The 22,646-nt window shown below is 45.6% G+C and overlaps 1 protein-coding gene across 3 annotated transcripts in view; it reads left to right on the top strand.

The window, feature by feature from the left end:
* LOC135899464 (uncharacterized) overlaps positions 1-22,646 on the top strand; it is a 146,686-nt gene that overhangs the window by 17,136 nt on the left and 106,904 nt on the right. The window contains exons 2-3 of one of the 3 annotated variants that reach the window (XM_065428732.2): positions 13,551-13,586; positions 14,859-14,874. The exons of the other annotated variants lie outside the window; for them this stretch is intronic. Coding sequence (XP_065284804.1) covers positions 13,551-13,586; positions 14,859-14,874 — 52 coding nt within the window. The remainder of the gene's footprint in view (positions 1-13,550; positions 13,587-14,858; positions 14,875-22,646) is intronic. 3 annotated transcript variants of the gene reach the window in all.

Below are 22,646 nucleotides of genomic sequence, written 5' to 3'. Positions count from 1 at the left end.
ACCAAGCTCTTGCTATTATACTGCCTAATGTCCTACCTAAGTTAAACAATAAAAAAAATATGCACTATGAACTCCCAGTCCCAAATTTTCCGATCCCCTATTGCTAACTGTGCTTTTGTACGTCTCCATTTTCGTCGTTTCTCTACTTTTTGCCCACGAATCCTCCAATCGCTTCTTACTAATGCCTATTGCGACCATGTTTACTTTTCCACTGCTCCCGCTGAACCCAAGGGCTTCAAGGAGGCCATTGGTGCCTAAATCGACCGCTGGGAAGACGTCTTCACATTCTAATAAAACATGCTCCATAGTTTCCCTAGCTTTACCGCAGCAAGCACATGCTTTTTGTTCCCTCTTATATCTCGCTTTATAGGTGCGTGTTCTAAGGCATCCCCATCTCACTTCGGAAAGTAATGAGATTCCCTTTGAGTTACCATAAATTGTTTTTTTCCTGATTTCGTTTTTTCCTCTTAAATAGTTACTCAGGGCAGGTTTCCTTTCCATTGCCGCCACCCATGAGATTATTTCAGCCTCACTGACTTTCCGCTTGGCTGTCTTTGTTGCTGTGTTGCCCACTCTACCGGCCACATACTTGCTGGTAAGCTTCCTAGTTCTTTTCCTCCACTGTGAATCAATGTTTTTCCTGTGCGTATACCTGAACACTCTCCCAGCCCATTTACTCTCTTCCATATTCCTCAGGCGTTCTTCATACTCAATTTTACTGCGAGCTTCCCTCACTTCAAAACCAGTCCAGACCATATCACCCGGCAGAGCTTCATTTGTAGTCTTCCCGTGAGCGCCCAATGCGAGGTGACCCACTTACCTTTGGTTCCCGTCGAGTCCTGATTGTACCCCTGATTTCAAGCAAACGCGCGCATTTCCGAAAGTAAGTCCTGGAACCAATAAATCTTTCCACATAGTTCGGAGCAACTCCTACTATAGTATTTCGATCGCGCTCAGTGCTTCATTATGGCTGCATTTCTCTTCCCCTTCACTGTTATTGTTTTTTCCTGTGTTTCCATATATCTATTGCCCTCGTTTATCTATATACCAAGATATTTATATTCTGTTACCCAAGGTATTTCTTGGCCCTGTATCTCCACAGTCTGTTCACTGTTTTCGTTGAATATCATAACACCTGATTTTCTAACACTAAATTTAAAACCTATATTGTTGCCTACCTGTCCACAGATATTAGCCAGACGTTGCAAATCACTTTGCTTGTTAGCTAGCAACACAATGTCATCCGCATAAGATAAACCTGGGAGCTGCTGCTCTACTACTGTACCCGCCTGCTTGTATGAGAGATTAAACCCGACAAAACTTCCTTCTAGCGCCCTCTCCACCCTCACCATGTACATCATAAACAGCAGCGGGGATAAAGGGCGCCCCTGTCTCAGTCCCCTGTTGACATGAACTTTCCCCTCGCTCCTCATCCTTTCCCATTCAACGCAAACGGTATTTTCTAGGTAAACCTCTGTCAAAAGCTGTAGAGATTCGTCACCTAAGCCTTGCCCTTCTAGAATATTGTACAAAATATTGCGGTTTGCGTTGTCATGGGCTCCTTTAATGTCTAAAAAGGTGACATATAACGGTCTGCTGTATACTTTTGACATTTCAATACACTGAGTAAGAAAAAATAAGTTATCATCTAAACGGCTACTTATTCTGAAGCCGTTCTGATGTTCTCCCAAAATACCATTATTCTCTGCCCAAGCTTGAAGCTTTAATTTGATTGTCTGCATTGCTAGCCTGTATACTGCCGGTGTAATGGTCAACGGTCTATACGAGTGAATTCTATCTTTCTCCCCCTTGCCTTTATAAATAAATTCATTCTACTTTCTCGCCAACTGTCTGGTATTCGTCTATTTTTTTTAATTTGTTACACTGCTTGCACGAGAGATTCCTTACTTTTTGGTCCTAGTTCATTAATCAGCCTAACGGGGACCTCGGCTAGCCCTGTGGCTGTGCGCTTAGGAATTTTCTCTTCCGCTTTCTTCCAGTTGAAATTTGTGAGCATGAGCTCCCTTTCCAATTGGGTTTCCGCACATGATGCGGCTGAGGCGAGCGCCATCTGGAGGTGTTGCAAGGAAACAAAGCGCCATCTGGAGTGCCCAGTCACTTTTAACAATTTTTTTTCATCAGTATTTACGACGGACGATCAGTCCACTGTACCCCTTATCCCTGAACCCAACAACCCTTACATGGAACCTATTAGCATCACTGTCGAAGGTATATCGCGTCTAATTGCAAACCTCAAATTATCTAAAATTAAAAAACATATCGAAATACTAAAAAACACTGCCTCCATTTCCAGCCAAATATTACTTAACATATTCCGACAATCATTATCATCCGGTCGCCTCCCTTCTGACTGGAAAATTGATAAGGTAGTGCCTGTATTTCAGGCGGGAGATAGAAATTTGCCTGGTAACTACCGTCCTATCTCCTTAACTTGCATTTCTTGTAAATTACTTGAGCATATCATCGCTTCTCATGTCTATAGCCACCTTGAGTCCAATAATTTTTTTTACTAACCAACATGGCTTCAGGAAGTGATTTTCATGCGATTCACAGCTATTTGAACTTACAGCCGACCTACATTTTAGCATGAATAACAACAAACAATCCGATTCTATTTTCGTTGATTACACAAAAGACTTAGACCGTGTCGCTTATTGTCGTCTAATCTCGAAATTATTTTCACTCCAGCTAGATTCGGTGACTCTTTCTGGGCTACGAAATTTTTGTCACTTCGCCAGCAGTTTACAGTTGTTAACACTTCGTATTGACCCCCTCGCTATGTCACTTCGGCTGTTCCACAAGACAGCGGTTACCCTTACTATTTCTAATATACATCAACGACCTGCCTACTGACATATCTTCTTCGATCCGTTTTTTGCTGACGATTGCATAATTTACCGCCCCATTAATTCTATCGACGACCACGTCGCACTTCAATATGACCTCAAGAATGTTTCTGATTGGTGTAGTACCTGCCAAATGCATCTTAACGAATCTAAATGTAACGTTATCACTTTTAGCCGTAAGCATGTCAATTCTAAGTTCAGCTACTTTCTTAACTACTCTCAGGTCTCGGAAGCATCTTCATATAAATATCTCGGAGTTCACCTCGCTCCTAACCTGTCCTGGGCATCCCACGTCACCGACATTTGCGCCAAATTCTCACGAACTTTGGGGTATTTACGAAGGAACCTAAAATACGCCCCAAGCTGCATGCGGAAGCTTGCTTACGCAACATTTGTCCGGTCTCAACTAGAATTTGCTAGCCCTGTGTGGTCGCCTCATTAAACATATCTAATCAATATGCTAGAAGCCATAGAGAACAGAGCAGCACGTTTTATTTCTTGTGATTATAACTGTTCTCATTGCGTAACTGAAATTAAACAGAATCATGACATCATTTCACTTGAAACTCGCCGTTGCCTCGCACTTCTCTGTTTGTTTCACAAGTACGTTCATGGTAATAGGCTGTCTCCGCTACCTCTCGAAAGGCCTTTGCGCATGTCAAAACGCCTCCATAACAATTTCAGTTACTCGCGCATCTTCGGTCACACATTAACCTTCAACAGTTCTGCGCTTCCACGTGTCATTTCTCTGTGGAAGAATTTGCCCGATACTATCGCTTCCTTAACAACCATGCTTCTTTCCGCAACCAAGTCAGCAGTCATCTTTCAATAACACCCTTTAAATCTGTCCACCAACTTATTGCTTTTCATAGTTGTTTCTCAGTTGCATCATGGTTTGTACTGCGCATCAGTTACATTTTGAAAGTGCTGTATCTCTTGTGTTTGAATGCTTTATAGTAGAAATATATAAGTGCCACTTGCTACCTAATATGTTTACTAGCTCTTATAGTACTGTTTCTGTTTATACTCCCCCTTACGTCATGCTCCTTCGGGGGCCTGTCAGGACATTGTAAATAAAAAAAAATAAACCGAGCGCCCCACTTTATGAGCTGCAAGACATTTGCGCGCGCCGGCGCGTGCAAATGGCGGGACGCCATGGCCAGTCTATGTATAGCAGAAATGCCGCAGAGGGGTTACTTTTTCGCGTAACAGAGTTATGTTTTGTCATGTCTTCCATTTACAATTGCATGTTACCACATCTGTAGGTTTTGTTCAAGTCGTATTTAGGATTTCTCTACATATTTTACTTTCAGAAATTCAGTTAGGTGAGCAACTTACTTGCGTCACAGGGAGAGCCTGGGTATGTAGGGCTGTAAATTCCTTTTTTTTCTGATATGACATCCGACGCTGTACGCAGGACGCCTACGCTGTATTTTCTGCGACGCGAAGCCTTTATTGCTATCGCGTTAAAGGGATGCCATTCTCCGTTTCTGCGTCGGTTACCGTCGCCTGAAGAAAATAACGACGAAGAATGTATGTCCCTGCCCCCGGATAGACCACGCGTCGGACCCGTTCTGCAATGCTAAGTATTTTCGTCGATGAACCTCAAGGCGGGCTACTGGCAAGTCAAAGTCGACGAGAGGAATACAAGGAACACCGCCTTTATCACGACAGGCAGCCTCTATGAATTCGAGGTCATGCGTCTGGGTCTTTACTCGACACCCGCTACTTTCAAGCGAGTAATAGACGCAGTATTGACTGGTTAGAAATAGCAGACCTGTATATGTTACCTTAATAACATCGTCGTTGTTGCCTCAAACTTCGACGATCATGTCAATCGCTTCGAAATAGTACATGAGGCCATCAAAAGTCATCTGAGCCGACCCTGAAGGGCCAAATGCCATATCATTTAAGAACTGGTGTTCCTAGGCCGCGTCATCTACAAGTCAAGAGTTCCTCCTGATCCGCAGAAAACAGCTGCCATTGCAGTCTTTCCTGTAGAACCACGAAAGCTCACCCGCCTTGCGTCAAGAACCAGCAGGAGAGGGACAACCGACAGTACAATCTTTGACAAAGCTGCGCGAAATAACAGCCCGGCGACTGTGTTTCGCTTTGGGCCTGATGCACCAACGAGGACTTGGTGAGAAAGTTTTGCAACTTTTCTTCGATCTCAAAGTGGTCGTCCCGCGACATGGCGCACTGGATTATAAGGTTGTGCCAGACGGCATTTCGCAATCACAGCGCCTCCGCGCTCGACCTGAAGTCGTCCGCAAGGTGCGCCTTACGTCTTCCTATGCCCGTTGATGAAGTGATGTATGGAACATTGTTTCTTTGTTGTCTTTCTTAAGTACAGGTGCCCTTGTTTTTAGCTTTCGTCGTTGTTTGCAGTATGGAGACGATGCTTTTTAAGAGGGGGCTCTTTCGCGTGTACGTGCTAATCTTTCTCTCTTGAGGGCTTTTATCCTTCTATAAAATGCTGAAGGTTATCACTCGGCGCAGAAAGCGCCTGCATGTCTGGGTGGTTTCTCCTGAAGCCTGTGGCAAAAAAGGATGTAGAATTTTTTTCGACAAGGCACAAATGTGAACCAATATACACTTAAATAGCTTTCTTTTTCAATTTTTGATTGTGTACCTACAAATGCAACCAAACCTGCGAGTAGCGCGCAATACTTTATTAACTTGACAGCCACGAAATAGCGGAATGCCATAAATTTGTGTACTCCTGTCCTGGTACCCATTTTCTAGTTCAACGGTACTGAATGTCTAGTGACCGTACCGGCCTTAGGTACACTCGTGCAGCTACCGCCTTTCGCTGTTCAAGACAATGTCTCGGGTTTCATTACCTACAGCCGCGACCACTTTCTGGTAGAGCTGTTCTGAAAAAACGTGAGCTTTCCAGTGCACAACGCAACAGCTACAAGGGTAAACTCGTGTGGAAGCTTTTATCTGCACTTTCTCTTCTGAAACATTCCGGAGCCGAGAACCCATTACCTAACATTTAGTGCTGTTTTACCGGCGTGCAATTAGCTTGAGCAATTCGAAAACATTTTCTTTTATTCTTGCGATAGCAATTATATGGGCACTCCTAGAGCACTTCTGGCTTCGCCGGCTGCCGTCACCGTGATGCTCCTAATGAAGCCCGAGAGCATTAACATCGTCGCCGCGGGCGAATATGTGCGAGTGAAAGCGTAGGAGGGTGAGCCGACAATGGTGGCTCAACCTCGCTCGCGCCAGGGAGAAAAGCGGGGACGAAGCGCACCGTCCGCCATAGCGCTGAAGGCACCGGTAGGAGGCGAAGGAAGGAGGGACGGTGTTTTACTCCGGTGGCTGCTGCGTATGGCATGGCCGCACCTTGAAAGCGATCTGTGATGGGAACGCATTGCGCCGAGTGCTGATAGCCTTGTGCGCGCTGTTTTCGCCACTTAGTTCGTGTTGAAGCGAGAGTCCACATGAAGGTCAATTCACTCGCCGCAGCTGCCGCTCTTCCTCACTCCAGCAAATTTTACAACGAATTTTTGGGGTAATCGAATACTGCCCCTGTCACACGGGAAGATTTAGTGTCATTCAAATCGAATGACATTCGCATATAATCCCACCAATCTGGATTTACATGGGAAAATTTAATGTCATACGAATGGGATGACATTTGCCGTCGAATGAGTTAGGGGAATGGAATGGAAATACTTTATTTCTCTATATCTCAGAGAGATTGGCGGTGGGCAGGTTTCTTCATGTTTTGAGTCCTGGCCGCTTCACAAGGTCGGCGCCCCTATTCCAGGGCACCGCTGAGTCTTGCTGCCTCGCAGGCGTGCTGCACAATTGCCCGTTGGGCTGCGAGCTCGCTGCTGGTGAGCAGACCCTCCCATTGTTCCGCACTTGGGTTATTTACTTTATGGAATGCGAAATTACGCTTGCATTCCCACGTGATGTGGTATAACGTGGGGGTTGTTCCGCACCACGGACATGTATCCCTGTACTGGGTAGGGAACATTTTGTGTAATGTGTGCAGGTTGAAGAACGTACCTGCTTGCAGTCTTCGCCAGCTTACTGCCTCATGTTGAGTGAGCGATGTGTGGGGTGGGGGGTATTTAAGTCTCCTTCCTCTGTACTGGTTAAGTATTTCTGCATACGTCGGCTCCACCGTTAAGGGGCCCTCTAGGGTTTCCGACTGCCCTGCTCGGTGCGTGAGTTCGCGAACTAGGCGGTCCACCCTTGAGTTGCCCTCTATACCGGTGTGTGCCGGTATCCAGAAGATCCTATGTTTTATCTTTTTGTTAGGAGGCTCTGTTTTGAGGAGGATTCTCAGTGCTTCCTTACTAACTCTGCCTTGTGTGTAGTTCCTGCATGTTGCTTTGGAGTCCGTTAAAATTATCAGAGATTTGTTCCTGCGGTAACCTTCAGCCGCCGCTAGAGCTACGGCGACTTCCTCCCCCTCCGTCACAGTGCAGTTTTTCAGGGTCGCGCAGCTAATTGGTTCTCCCGTGTGGTTTACCACTGCTGCCGCGACTCTAAACATTCTAGTGTTGCGGTCCCATGGGCATACGGCCGCGTCTGTGTATACGGTGTTTTCTAGTGCGGCTAGGTTTCGTTCCACGAAATCTGCTCGTGCCTGCCTTCTGGCGGCGTGGAGATTCGGGTCCATGTTTCTCGGTAGGGGGCTAACCTCCAGTGTCTGGCGAACGCTGTCTGGGATGCTAGCAGCCCGATCCTCTATTCCGTCTGTGTTATGCCCTATTCTTTTTAGGAGCTTGCGGCCGGTGGCAGTCTGCTGGAGCCTGGCGATCTGTGCAGCGAGCTGTGCTTCCGCGAGTTCTTCGAAGGTGTTGCTCAGGCCCATCTGTAACAGTTTATCGTTGGGCGTGTTTCTAGGCAGATGTAGCGCCATCTTATACTCTTTCCTTAGTAGCGCTTCCGTCTGTTCTTTTTCGTACTTGCTCATGTTGTGGTACGGGAGCGAGTACGTGACTCTGCTGACCACTAGGCTCCTGACCAGCTTGATTGTGTCTTCTTCTCTCATTCCGCTTCTTCTTTGAGACACCCTCGTTATCATTCGGCTTACTTGTTCTGTCGATTTTTGTAGTAAGCTGATTGTGTGGCTGCATTTCTTGCTTCCTTGAATCCACATGCCTAGGACGCGTATCATGCTCCTTTCAGGTATGTTTTGTCCCTCTAGCTTTACTATTAGTTCTTCCTTGGTGGGGTTTCTTCCCACTCTCAGGATTTCTGATTTTTCGGTAGAGCACGCCAGGCCCCTTTCTCTGACGTATTCTGCCACGCACTCGGCCGCTTCCTGCAATTTTTCTTGCTTCTGTCCTAGGGAGCCTCGATTGACCCAGACCGTGATGTCGTCAGCATATATTGCATGCTGGATGCCATCAATCTTGCTGAGTCTTCAAGCCAGTCCGATCATTGCGATGTTGAAGAGTATTGGTGAGATCACGGAGCCCTGCGGCGTGCCTTTGCGTGGGGTGGTAAAGATGTCGCTTCGCAGATCCCCCAATCCCACCGTTGCCGTGCGTTCGGTCAGAAAGGCCCTCACGTAGTCGTGGATTCTCTTGCCGCAGTTGGCGTTGTTCAGTCCTTCCATGATGGCTTCGTGGCTAACGTTGTCGAAGGCCCCTTTGATATCTAGGGCCATGATAACGTTTTCGCCTGCTCTGGGTGAGGTGTTTATGATTTCTTCTTTTATCTGTAGCAGGACGTCCTGTGTTGACAGGTTCGCCCGGAAGCCAAAGATGCTGTGCGGGTATAGCTCCTTGTCCTCCAGGTGGTGTTGGATTCTTCTGGTGACTATCCTTTCGTAGAGTTTACCGAGGCACGAGGTGAGGGAGATGGGCCTCAGGTTTTCAATCTGAAGCTTTTTGCCGGGTTTAGGTATCATCACCACGACAGCGTGCTTCCATTTCTTCGGTATCGTGCCCTCTGCCCACAGTGCGTTGAGTTATGCTGTGAGCTGATCTATCGCCTCGTCGCTGAGGTTGCGTATTAGGGAGTTTCTGATCTTGTCGGCGCCCGCGGCTGTGTTTTTGGTTGTCGCTCTAATTGTCGCGTAAACTTCCTCTCTTGTAATCGGTCTGTTCATGTGGGGGTTCTCTGTCCCCAGATACTCCCCGTCGTAGCCTTTGGGATTGTCTTTCCCGTAACATTTTACACGCACTGCCTCCAATAGTTCCTCGTCGGAGCCTTCGTGCTGGTGGACCAGTTTCTGGATTGCTTTGCCGCTTTCTGTTTTCGTTTTGGTTGGGTTCATGAGGGCTTTTAGTATGCGCCACGTCTTGGCTGTGCTGAGCTGCAGAACTGCTGCCACCCTTGCCTGGCCAGCTGTGTTGCGTACTCTTCTGCCTTCTTTGTGATCTCTGCTATCTTCTTCTTGAGCTTTCTGTTTAGCTTTTGTCTTTTCCAGCGTTTTGTGAGCCCGCGTCTTGCCTCCCATAGCCCGAGTAGCCGCCGGTCCACCTCCGGTGTTTGTTCTGTTCTATCTATTTCCTCTGTGTAGAGTTCATGTATCTGTTTTAGCTGTTGGCTCCATTCCTCTATCGAGGTGATTTCCCTTTTTAGTTGTTCGCTGTGCTTACGGAAGGCGTCCCAATCTGTGATATGGGCTGTGCCGATGTTTCTTTTTACATTCTCCGCTTCGATTGTGGTTTTCAGTACATAATGATCGCTGCCTAGGTTCTCTAGCAGGTTCTCCCACTCGGCCTGCTTTGCTCCTTTAACAAATGTTAGATCTGGGCAGGTGTCTGGGCTAACGCTATTACCCTGGCGCGTTGGCTGATTTTCGTCCGTTAAGAGGTCGCAGCCTGTGTTTTCTGCCGCAATGCATATTGCTGCCCCTTCTTTTCGAATTTCTGGTATCCCCAGCTCGGGCTTTTAGCATTGAAATCCCCCGCAATTATTAGGGTGTTTGACTTGGCTAGCACGTTTGCTTCTGCAAACAGTTTGCCGAAGTCGCCGTCTTTCTGCCTGGGGGGACTGTATAGATTGACTATAAATGTGCTTTTAGCTTTGTGCTTCTTTTTAGGTATTATCTCGGTTATTATGTGTTCGATTTTCGTGTTCTCAATTCCTTTGTGTGCTATGGTGACTATCTTGTTGCTAATGAGGGTTGCGGTGCGTCCGCTCTCCTGGCACGTGTATCCTTTTAGGGTGGGTGTTGTATTAGTTTCTTGTAACATAATAATGTCTGGTGGTGTGTCTCTAGTGTTTATGTACTGCTGTAGGAGTCCCTGCTTTCGCCGGTATCCCCCACAGTTCCACTGCCATATTTCTAGTTTGTTTTGTCCTGCCATGATGTATTATTGTTGTTACTTTGGCTTTCTGGTCCGAATCTTCTCTCGTTAAAGAGCCTGTCTCTGGCGTCATTAGTGGTTCTCTGTGTGTTTTGGTTTTTTACGTAACTGCGGAAGTTTTGGTCTTGCAAGGCTATTTTCTGTTGCATTTGTAACATTTGATTCTGCATTGTATGCATGAAGCTTTTTAGTTCGTTTCTAAGACTCTGTTCTTCTGATTGTTGTGTGGTCAACTCTACTGGTGGGCTCGGCGTTCGCCCCGGTGAGTTCCCGCCTTGCCTCTGCAACTGAATTTCCCTTATTAGGTCGTCTATTGTCTTTTTTAGCTGCCACGTTTCTTCTCGGCAGAGCTCAAGTTCTTTTTTGAGCGCTCTATTTTCCTCAGCTAGTTTCTTTTCGTTGTTTGTTTGGTTGTTTTGACCCGAGTGCGGAAACAATGACTTGGGAGGGCCTGCTCCCCAGCTCACCTGGACTACGCCTTTCTTCTGTTGTTGTTGCTTCTGCTGCCCCGGGCTGCCGTTCTGCTTTCCCAGGGGTGGGAAGGACTCGTCCCTGGGTCCGCCACGGCTTCGACTCCGTCCTCGGCTCCGGCCCCTGCTTCGGCTCCGCGACTGGTCCTAGTACCCGGCCCCGTTGTGGCTCTGGGATCGGCCCCTGTCGCCCTCCGAGCTGAACCATCTCGGGCGACGCCATCGGCTCCGGCTCCGGCTCTGCCGCTGGCCTTTCTGAGGGCGTCGCCCTCGCAGCTCTCCGGCCGTCTTGGGTCGCAGCTTGCAATCTTTTGTGCCGGTTGCGTGATCGCCGTCGCAAACCAGGCACCTGAGTGTGCATTGGTGTCCTGCCGGATTCTGCGTCCCGCATAGTTTGCAGGCCTTGGTCTCCGGGTGCGGACAAACGTCCGATCGATGGCCTTGCTGGCAGCAAATGTAGCAAATCTGCCGCGTCGGACGGTATGGGTAGCACCACATCTCTCCTCCGTAGTATAGGACTTGCCTTGGGGTTATGGGGCCGTCGAAGGTGATTATGGCGGATTTTGGTTTTCCCAGCATGCGGGCGCTGTGGATCGTGACTCCTTGAGTCCGCACCCGTAGGTTGGCCTTGAGTTCCTCCGGCGATGTTCCGGGGTCTACGCCGTGGATTACCCCTCGTTGGGTGTCCTCGGGGACTACCACGTAAGCGTTTACTTCATGGGTGCGTTCCCCGAACGGGAGATGGGTGATGCGTCTCACGTATTGGGCCGCTTCCTCGTTATCTGTGCTTACAATAATGATGTTCGAGCCGTTGCGAAGTCTGATAATCAAGTCTTCACCTTTACATTTCGAGTTCGTTGCCGCCGGGCGACTTGGTGGGTTTGCAGCGATCTCACAATGAGTCCTTTCGGTCTCAAAATTATCTTAAAGTCGTCTTTCGGGAGCGGAGGCAGCCTCAGTCTGGGCCGCCGCATCGTCTCCTTCTCGCACTGCTTTGACGCAGGTGGCGTGCCAGCTTTTATCGGAGCGTTGGCCAGGTTTTTTCCGCCGAGGTTACCCTGAGCGGCCGGTGGAGAATTTTCGGGGTTATTCCGTTCGTTTTCTCTCTGGCGTTTCCTCTGGCGTTTACTCATGGCTAATTCCCAGTTTTGGTTTTCTTCGCGTTGTGGTCCGCTTTGTGGGTATTGAGTGGCGGCCTCCTCGTTGCCCCTGCCTGCTAAAAGCTCGGGTTCGGCGGCGTCTAGGTAACCTTCCTCCATTTCTTGAGCGTCTAATAAGTCCCTGGGTTGTCCATCCATTGTTTCTCTATAATCGGGTCGGTTGTCGGGGCAGTGGTCCGTTCCAGGCTGCATCGTCCCACGGGACGAGGCCGGGGTGCCCACGAGCGCCCGTAGTCGTGCTAGGCACAACGGGGCTTAGCGCTCACCCGACCACCTGGCAAATTCAAAGTCCGGTAAAAAACCGAAAAATGGTCCCACCGTCTTGAATTTGGTGTCCTAGTGGTTCGCTTCTGGTTCTCTTTAGGCTCCAACCAAAATTTTGGAGGTCCAGTGGGTCGAAAAGGTCCGGGTTGGTCAAAACTCGGCGGAGCCCATGCGACGCACGTCCGCACTGCACCGTCGTCGTCGTCTTCACCCCCCCCCCCCCGAGTTAGGGGAACTCATTCGCATTCGATTTCGAAGCGAATGTATACTCTTGACCCCAGATAGACAACAGCGACACGCAACGGGAAAAAATAATGCGTGCATCAGCAAAGTGAGAATATATTTCTGTAGACTTGTAAAAATGAATAACTATGTTGCCGCGATGATATTTTGACCACGGACTGTGCTCAAGCGCTATTACTCTTTGCCTTAGGAGCCTGTTACCGAGGTCGGCCATACTGGATGTGTTGATTGAAGTGCTTTTAGTTGTGAATAATTAGCGTCAAAATGTTTTCGTCCGTTTTAAAAGTACTCGCAAAAGTTCTTAAACGTATTGAATAGGCACAAAATTTTTTTGAATTCTAGAAATTTTCTTCCAGATCATTTCTATCAATTGCGAATGCCAGTACATTTTACTGTGTAGCACCGCAGGAGCCCGAATGGTATTCGATGCATCCAATGCCATCGATTTGAATGACATTATATCTTCCCGTGTGACACGGGTATTAGATGTGCCTACGTTTACTTGTGTGCGCATGACAGCATACTTGTTAACATAGTTTGTGAGCGAATGTAAGTAATTTTATACAGCTGATAATACCACTATACTTACTTCATATAGTTGCCTACTAATTTGCTATAGCAATCGATGCTTGGCCTTTTTGGCGAAACTGCGGCATTTCCTTTTCTGCACTACACGAATATGGGAAGAAATAGCGATCAAGCAGCCGCACTTGTCAGCAGATGGTTGCAACTATTCTTGCAAAGGTTAGTTCTTAGATTTCTAAGTGCGGCGTCCATCACCATTTAAAATATGTCGCGTCTAGGCTCGTTACACTAACATGAATGCATTCAAATTCACACGGAAGCTAGAAGTTTTCTGGAAGATAGAAAAAAACTGGACATATTAGAGCCATATATCGAAAATGTAACAAACGACAGAACCAGAAATTATCGATGAATGTTTTTTGGGCAACTGTGCAATGACGTGCGCGTTATCTTTTCAAAGAAGTTTGATGTCACCTTTTCCGATGTTACCTTTCGCTGTACTTTGTAGCGTGGTAACCAACGCCACTGTAAGGCACGATACTGCATTGCATGCAGCGCTTTCCACCATAATTTCAGTTAGAGAGGAACGCTCTGCATTGCGAAATCTGCACGAGCAGTCTGCGTCTTAGGGGTTTATGTTAAATGACGCTACCAAAACTATGCCGTTGAAAATCTTTGTCCGCCATCTTTTCCGAGTGCTACCTTATTTCTATCAATACTCTCTTGTTTCAGGTGACATAAATGCTGGGCACGAGGCTGAGGTTAAAGGTCAGAGATGCTGCAATATAATTTTATACTGAGCAATAGCATGTGCTGATTTGCGTGACAAAAAAAAAAGCACCGAGCGTCTTTTTGTACCAATTCACATGGCTGACAAGAGATCTTTCTTGTGCATTTTGTGATTGTTTTTGTTGTTCACCCAAAGGTCATCTAAACAAAATTTTGGATTGTGTAAGATGCCTAGTATTGGATCACGGGAACGCAGCAGCCTCTGTACAATATTCTAGCTGTCTTTCAAATACTAATGAATGAATGCGACAACTAAAGCTTGCGGGAATTCCCCTTTTGACACAAATTTTAAAGATGCACCCTTGGGCGGAAGTACGCGCTATGTTGAGAACGGACATGCTGTATGGACAAGAGCTTTCAGATTTCAGGGCACTCGCGACAAGCCATATATCACGAAGGCCATGTTCTGGGATTTCTGCTGTATCCGCTAACCGTCTTGCGCACACATCGTCTGTTAAGGTATGCTGTGCGAAAGCTGTTAACGAAGAGTGAGTGAATGAACTTTATTTGAGAGACCAAGCTGGGTGGATGCCCGGAGGTATGTGGTCACAGCTAGCTGCAGTCCTGTGCTGATAGCCTAACGTTGTTCACCAGCCATAGCTGGTCATCAGGACTTGGGTTTGTCACTTGGGCCTCCAACTGGTCTTGTTGTTGTTCTTTGTTCGCGGGTTATTTTTGAATTCCCAAGCGATGTTGTAAAGCAAGTGTGGCGTATTGCAGAATGGGCACTGTTTTATTCCTTCAGGGATACATCTCGTGTAAAGATACGACAATTAGTAGCCCCGCAAGTTTTTCAAGATTTTTTCGACATAATCTAATACTGATATAAAACCACTTTGCCAAAGGAAAGATATCGTAGTGCTTTAGAAGAGTAGTGCTGTACCCGTACTTTCGATAATTAGCTGTTTCAGCAATGCTTTAAGCCTGAGCAGCACGACAACTGCATTTTATGTGTGAGACTTTAAACTTCATAAGGTCGCTGAATTGTGGATTCTTCTTTCTATATTGGTGTCAACGCTCGTGAACTGCGCTTTCCGTGCACGTTGGTGTACCTCAGGTGATCAAAAAGTAATTCCGCAGCCCTCCATTACTGCGTCCTCACAGCCTTCCGTGCTGTTTCGAGACAATAAAACTTCAGAATTATTTTCCTTCGTTGTTCGGTGTTCAGATTCCGAAAGTGCGTGAACCGGCAGATGCCTGTTCCTCTCATAACGAGGCACACTCATAAATTATTGGTTTATTTGCTTCCAGATGATTCACGAAAAGGGTGAGTTCCAGCCTGCGAGAACAAAGGCGCTTCACGGTCCTTTTCATTGCTTTTCAAACATGTTGGTAGGGAGCGACTAAGAATGGTGGTGCGGTGAAATATTCTTTATTTATTTTTATTTGTTGATAATTCAAGGCTTCCAACAGGATATTATATGACGGGTGGGCATGCAAACGATGGAATGATGATGATGACATTAGAAAGAAAAGTCCGGACACTCGATGGCAAAACGCGCTGTGTCGCCGATGACTGCAGTTTGTCTCGGAAAGCCATTCCAGTCTCTTTTCGGATAGAGTTACTGCAGGAACGTAGTGGTGCGAACGTAATTCTCGAGTTTTACGGCATGTACTTTGCGGGAAAAGAATGACTTGTGCCTGAAACCTAGAAGTCCGTCAGTTACTGTTATCTCGGAAAGCTCGTACATGATAGCCGCTGCCAATCTACGCTTATTTAGACTGTCTGCCCCAATTTGCAACTTGATAACGCTCAAAGTCAGCTTTAAAAAGCAAAAAATAACTGTTTAGTTCACGCCTACAAATGTTTATGCGTAGGGCATGAAAATTACATGTTCTTTTTGCTTAACACCATCGAGTGTCGTTGTCATTCTGTGATGCATCCAAATATATAGTTCTAACTAAATAACTAGTGTTACTGTGGCACCGTGGTGATCACTTATGATATAAATATTTGCCGACACATATAGCTCCTGTCTGAATAGTGCAGCCTGAAAGGAGCCTTAAATGCTTTTAACGCAAAACTTTCTTTGTTTCTTCCCTCCAAGTTTTCGGGTGTTATCTTCTCGTGTAGACAACTTCGGCCACTGCGAATGTGCCCATTCTTGATGAATCCTCGGGAATTGGCCTTTGCCATGGTTAGAAAATAAGTACAGGAGCCTTCTATAGAAATCGAATCAAATCACATTTGTGTTCCCTCTAAAAGGAGGGGATTTATTTATTTATTTATTTATCTCGTGTACTATCAGGGTCATTGGCATTGGAGAGAGGAGTGGCTACAGGCACACAAAACAAGAAAAAATAGGAAATGTGATACAAGGAATAGGAGTATTGCAATAAAAAGTTAACGGGTGTGTCTACTCATACTATATTAGCTAAGTTGTTCTCGAAAGGCTGGTAATCTTTGATGGTGGCTGTCAGTGCGGTAAGATGATTCCACTCTGCTTCTGTACGAGGTATAAATGACTGAAAAAAAGCGTTAGTTCTGCAAAATAAGACACCGACATTGTCGGCATGATCTAGTCGCGATGATAGGTGACGTGTGGGAGGGATTAATTCACTATGCAAGTGTGGATGATGAAACATCTTTTTGAACAGACACATATGAAAAGCTTTGCGATGTGAGGCTAGGTATGGTAGATTAAGGCTTGATTTTATTGAAGATATGTTAGCGGTCCCGTTATAGTTGGAAAGACTGAAGCGAACCGAGTTATTTTGGACCATTTCTAGTGAATGTATTAGGTTTTCATGTGAGGGTCCCAGATGGATGCGGCGCACTCTAGTTTCGGACGTATTAACATTTTGTACAACATCTATTTGACGGATGAGGGCGCTTTAGTAAAGTTGCGGCGGATGTAGCCAAGCATACGATTAGCACTGTTATTTACGTATATGATATGTACAGACCAAGTGAGAGTGGAAGCGATGTGTACATCAAGGTATTTGTACGAGCCTACCGATTCTAAGAGGACATGATCTAAGGAATAAGTGGAGATACTGTTGCAAGTTCTGGATACGCGAATCGATTTACATTTTGTGATGTGCAGTTCCATTAGCCATGTTTTACACAACAATGAAATAGCGTTCAGGTCAGACTGAAGAGCGGTTACATCGTCACTGCTTGTTATTTCTCGTAAAATTACGCAGTCTTCCGCAAATAACTAGATATGAGAGGAAACAGAAGAAGACAAATCGTTTATATAAATTAGAAAAAGAAGAGGCCCGAGGATGGAGCCTTGTGGGACGCCGGAACGAACAAGGTTTAAGTTAGAATTAAGATTATTAGCTGTCACGTATTGCGAACGGTTATTAAGGAAACACTAAATCCAAGCAAGAAGTCTGAGGTCTATGTTCAGGAGCTGTAGTTTGTGAAGTAACAGTTTGTGACATGCTTTATCGAAAGCTTTGGAATAGTCAAGGAAAATGCAATCTGCCATTGAACGAGCATCAAGAAATAGGTGTAGCTTATGTATGAAGGAAGCAAGCTGCGTTTCACAAGAATGTGTTTTTCGAGAGCCATGCTGTGAACTTGAAAAAAATGAGTTTGACTCAAGAAAGTTAGCAAGCTGTGAATATAGGATATGGTCTAATATTTTGCGTGAGACACTGGTTAGTGAAATAGGCCCATAATTGAGAGGAGAATGCTTGCCACCTGATTTATAAAGTGGAATCACTTTGCCGACTTTCCAATCAAGGGTACGGTATCCTGTGTCAAGCGATTATTGAAAAAGTTTTGCTAGTAAAATAGATAAATAAACAACAGTGCTGTGCAAAAATTTCACTAAAATTAGGTTATGGCCAGGAGCAGAGGGGAGTCGCAATGATTTAATCATGGTTTCGACGCCACATGGTTCAATTGTAATTGGAAACATAGCCTGGTAAACATAACAAGGTACAGTGGGTGGGGAAACATTGCAGGTTACAGAAAAGTTTTGGAGAAATGTTTCGTTGAGGACGGACGCGATCTGATCACAGGGTATGGCATTCCCAGAGTTATCTTCAAGGGTTATGGTGTCGTCATCTTTTTGGTTAATAACGCGCCAGAATTTCTTGGTATCACTCGGTATCAGTAGCATGGACGGCAGCGTGTGACATAAAAATAAATTTCTTGCGTTTCTTAACGCTGATACATATTCGCTTGAAGCCAATCGGTAGGCACTCCAACGAGCTTCACTCGAGGAAAACTTTGCTCACCTGTACAATGAGACTTCTTTATTTGATAAGCGTCTTATATGAACATTATACCAGGGAGCGTCTGGTTGGCTAGTTACGATGCGAATGGGAATGTACTTGTTGGTTAGGTAAGTACCTTTTTCTACGAAGATTGCCCAGTTAGTTTCTATTGTACGACTGTCGAAGTACTGGAGGAAAACATCAAAGAATGAACATAACTGTCTATTATTCGCGTCAAAGTCTGCTTTATTTTAATTACGGATGGTTACAGTTCTTTTGAAATGTTTAGGTAGTGTGAGATTTAAGTGAAAAAAGAGTAAGGAGTGGTCGCTCATTTCTGCAACATGAGTGATCTTGGAAACTAGGTCGGGCTGTGAAGCGAGAACGAGGACAACGGTATTAGCAACAGAATGTGTGGTTTTAGTCGGTTCAGTTACAAGCTGTTCGAGAGAAAAACTGAGCACATTTCTAAGAATTCTTTAGGTAGCGTGGAAGATGGGTGCATTGTGGGGACAGTGTTAGACCAGGTTATGTTTGGCATGTTAAAATTACCAAGCGAAAGTAATGGGCAGTTTGGGTAACGGGATGACACGATGTTAAAAACATCGTGTAAATCATTTACGAAGTTCTGTGTATAGGTAGGGGGCCGATAACAGACCCCAATATTAACTTTCTTATGAATTAAGGCGGCGCATGCCCAGACAGTTTCTAAAGGGGTGTTGACGTCGATGCACTGTGAAGCGAAATTTTTCGTGATAGCGAGCAGTACGACTCCTTCTCTCGCCCAAAGCGATCGCAGCGAGAGATAGAGAAATTATTTGCGATAAGAAAAAGTTCGTGGTTTCAAATTTCAGGACGCAACCAGGTTTCAGTTAGTACTATGATATCAGCGCTGCAGGTGTCGATGGCGGAGTTAAGGTAGTCACGTTTGCTGATGATACTGCGGATACTACGGACTGCCGTGAGCCGAACTGATGGGATATTAAGGTGAGGGTGGTTTCTGCGCGTGCTGTTTAACAGAGTTAGTAGGATGATTATCACCTTACGGCTGTTGCTTCGTATGCTCGTTAACGCACTTAGATTCGGGATCATACATGTATATAATTTCTTATTAATTAGTACTTTGTTATATCGGAGCTGATACGGACCTCCATCACATTCACTTACGGCAAACCCGGGTAATTTCTTTCGAGCGTGACGTATAGCAGGTGAGTAATCTTCGTTAACTGTGACGTTTTTGTCCTTTAGCTTTTTTTGGGCAGAGAGGACTATCTCTTTTATCTTAAAATTAGTAAATGTTACAATGATCGGACGTTATTTTCCTGGCGAATATTGACCTAGCCGATGAGCAAGTTCAATGGCTGAATCCGGAAGAGTCAAGTGCGTCAGCCAAAACAACTTCTACTTTTTTTCCGACTCAGCTCATGATTCCCGGTGGTCATCTAATCCATAAAAAATGAGGTGGCAGCGTCTTGATAGATCTTCAAGTTCGGTCTGCCGTGATTGCAAAGAAGCAGAATTGATTGACACCGACTGTACTGAGGTCTGGATGGTGGCTATTTCGTGATCAATTTGGTCAAGTGAGTTCGTTTTATCTCCTAGGTCATCTAGTCTTTTTTCGACAGCGCCAACTTTAATTTCAATATTTTTTTTACTGGCTTCGATGGCTTTTTGGCTTTTTGCTGCTTGCACAGATCGAGCCTGAAGATCACTTAGAATACGCAATATGACCTTCATCTGCTCGCCTGGCTCATCAGGCAAGGACTCTAGTTCAGCCAAGGACTGAGAACGAGTCCTGGCTTCGAGTCAATATCTGCAGATTATACTAGTAAAAGACCCATTGAAAAACAATCAACCGCAATATCACGGATCACTCGGGGGCGCGGGGACAATAACAGGAAACGGTCGTCGCTCCTTCTGGCGTACATAGAAAAAACGTTACACACTTCCAATGCGCAAAAGCGCGGAGGATGGGACATGTTGACAGTGATGGTCCCGTGCCCACTGAAGAAACTTTCGAGCTGGCGGCTTCTTATATTAACTCTGGTGGGTGACGTCATCGTGGAAAGGAATAATGCGCAGAAGACGCAGATGACGATTGGAGCAGTACGGTAGGCGTGGTGCGGTTGATAGCAGTGCGGCGTCGATGGCATCGGGCTGGACAGGCTTTCGGGTTCACAAGGAGGCAAGGATGTATTTGACAGCAGGAAAAGTGGCAGGAACACCTGTAATGCGCAAAATCACGAAGCGTAAGACATGTTGACAGTGATGGTCCCATGCCTACAAAAAGCTGCTGCTTTCGGCAGCTTAACAAAGTGGCAGCGCCAAGAGATATAGTGGAGACAAGGTACAGATTGGCGAATGACGTTTCATAAGCTCAACCTAAGATAAAGTTGAACACACATATTATAAGAAATATTAGTACATATGTATCTAGAAACGTTTCTGGAGAAGCGCTGTACTTATTTGTGTGCAATCTTCCAGCAGCATACTTCTGTCGAGAAGCATAAAACATCAGCTTCGAACTCACGACACAATCAGCTAACAGTCACAGGGGAAGAGGCTGTGTTCATGTCATTCGCTACCACTGCCACCTCGCTAATTCAAACAAGGTTACACTACAAGATTGCTTTGGCTCTGCTTGTTTAAAGGCGATTAGCATTACTGAAAAATTCACACACATTTAAGGTATACTGTTTCAGCCTTTCTCCCTATCCGTCTGCTTAGGTCTACAACCGTCTTTTTTCACAGTCTTGAGTGACTAGGCTATCTACGGCCTAATGCGTAAAGCATCCGGCTTCTATGCTTTTGACAGAATAGGACTCGAAACCAACCATCGACTTTACTTGAGTTGCCCGGTTTACGCCGACTGAATGTGCCATTCTTCAATGAGCCGCTTTTCCGGCAACAAGGGTAGCTGCGCGTCGGCCGCTGTGTATGTACCGCTCTTCAGTAAACATTATTGACGCCAACTTCGGACACTGGGTATGTGCTACCGGGTATTTGACGCGCTTCAATGGTAAAAAAAACCTGTAATTTGTCACAAAATAAACTACTGAGTGTTTATCGCTCGGTTTTACAGCGAAACGTTAAGAAAATGTGCAGACAAAACGCTGTAATCTATGTGAAGCGAAGCTCGAGTGTAGCGGTAGAACAAATGCTTTACAACTAAGGGCGACGTGTACAATCTTCTTTGCTTTGGTGCTATGTGACCTGTAATCTCATTAAACGCTTATGTTTATGCCCAAAAAATTCATAACAACGTTTTCAGGTAATATTTATGTTTAGGCAGTACATAATAACAAGTATTGCTGAATGGGTGGGTCGGTGCATCATATCCTTGTCTTGCTTTAGCACAACTCGGTTCAAGCGTAAAAAAAAAGGACAGGTGACAGGATGAGCGCTATACACAGCTCTCGAGCTAGACCAAAATAAAAGGTCCAAATCAAGTGGATACACAGTTTGAGAGCTGTGCGCAACGATCCTATAAGGACGAAGACGATGTGCGATTCTTGTTGAGGAGTGTATGACAGTCACAGGTTTATGCACATGAAAGTACAAGAAATATGAAAAACATTTACGGATTCTGTACCACTTGCGTAACAGCGAGGCATAGCGAATCTCAGAATTGACCAAGAACGGGCACACCCCCATTGATACATATTGAATGCGAAGTTAAAAAAAAGTAGCAAATCAATAAATCTATAAAATATAAATCATCAATCTATCATCGCATCTGTGTGCGTGAGAAATATACGCCAGCCTACAATATACATTCAGGTTTTATGTATAAATCATAGTAGAGCATGCCCATTCTGTATAAGTGGCAGAAAAAGGGCACACACCCAGTATCACGTACTGGGTGGCCGTAACGAAAGAACATAAAGTAAACCAAATTTTACGTTAAATCATTTTTGTGTCACGATGTAGTGACGGTGAATAAGACTGCAGAAAATCTGCGTATCAGGAAATGAACTCTTTATTGGGCCAACTTGCGCCGAACAAAAGTGGCACTCAAGTACAACGATCGCAGCGACCAGTCAGTGATCGTCGAAAATCTGATCTACGGGTCAAGTGTGTCGGCTTCGACATATGTTTCCTCGGAGGTTCCAGTGTAATTGCTTGCGCCCGCATGCACGTACTTCGCAATTCGCACCACGCGCATACAGTCAGATTAGACAATGTTGGCGGACAACAGAGAACGGATAGAACTATCGATAATGTTCATGAAATTTCCGATGCATGCAGGCGCGTGCCAGGCCGAGCGACAAAGTTTATTAGCCATTGAAAAGTGCCCACTATGATACACCGGCGTGTTTAGATATGCTTGTGAGTTGACAGTATATTATTAGAAAAATGGCGCTAATTACCATGCGCACAAACGAAGGAGACATAATGGCAATCATCTTGTCTCCTTTGTCTACGTACATGTTAATTAGCGACCTTCTTCTAGTAGCTATGCTATACCAACTAGCCCAACAAGAAGTACTTATATATTAAGGTGTTAAGTGACAAGTTCTTCTTACGCTGAACAGAGGTGCGCTCGCTCAGTTAGCAGTCAAGGCCTATATCGTCCCGTTCGCTGGTACTTTCATTTGGCGCGCATAAAGCCTTTCTGTATGTATCCACACATACCTCGCCCAAGTTAGCGACCGACTCAATCGAGCCGAGTAGCCAGGAACTACGCCGAACCCGTGAAAGTGGGCAAATAAATCTTCTCTTTGATGTCGGTGATGTCTACTTCCGCTACATAAGGTGTGATTTGTAGGTGTCACTGTAAGCAAAAGGTGCTGTACATCCCTGAACTAACATATGTATTCACCCATGTTGAACATTTCTCGATGCTTCCTCAGGCCTTACTCGTTT

The sequence above is a fragment of the Dermacentor albipictus genome, chromosome 6, assembly GCF_038994185.2.
Source record: "Dermacentor albipictus isolate Rhodes 1998 colony chromosome 6, USDA_Dalb.pri_finalv2, whole genome shotgun sequence".
Classification (NCBI taxonomy): Eukaryota; Metazoa; Arthropoda; class Arachnida; order Ixodida; family Ixodidae; genus Dermacentor; species Dermacentor albipictus.
This window is presented reverse-complemented; position numbering and strand designations above follow the sequence as displayed.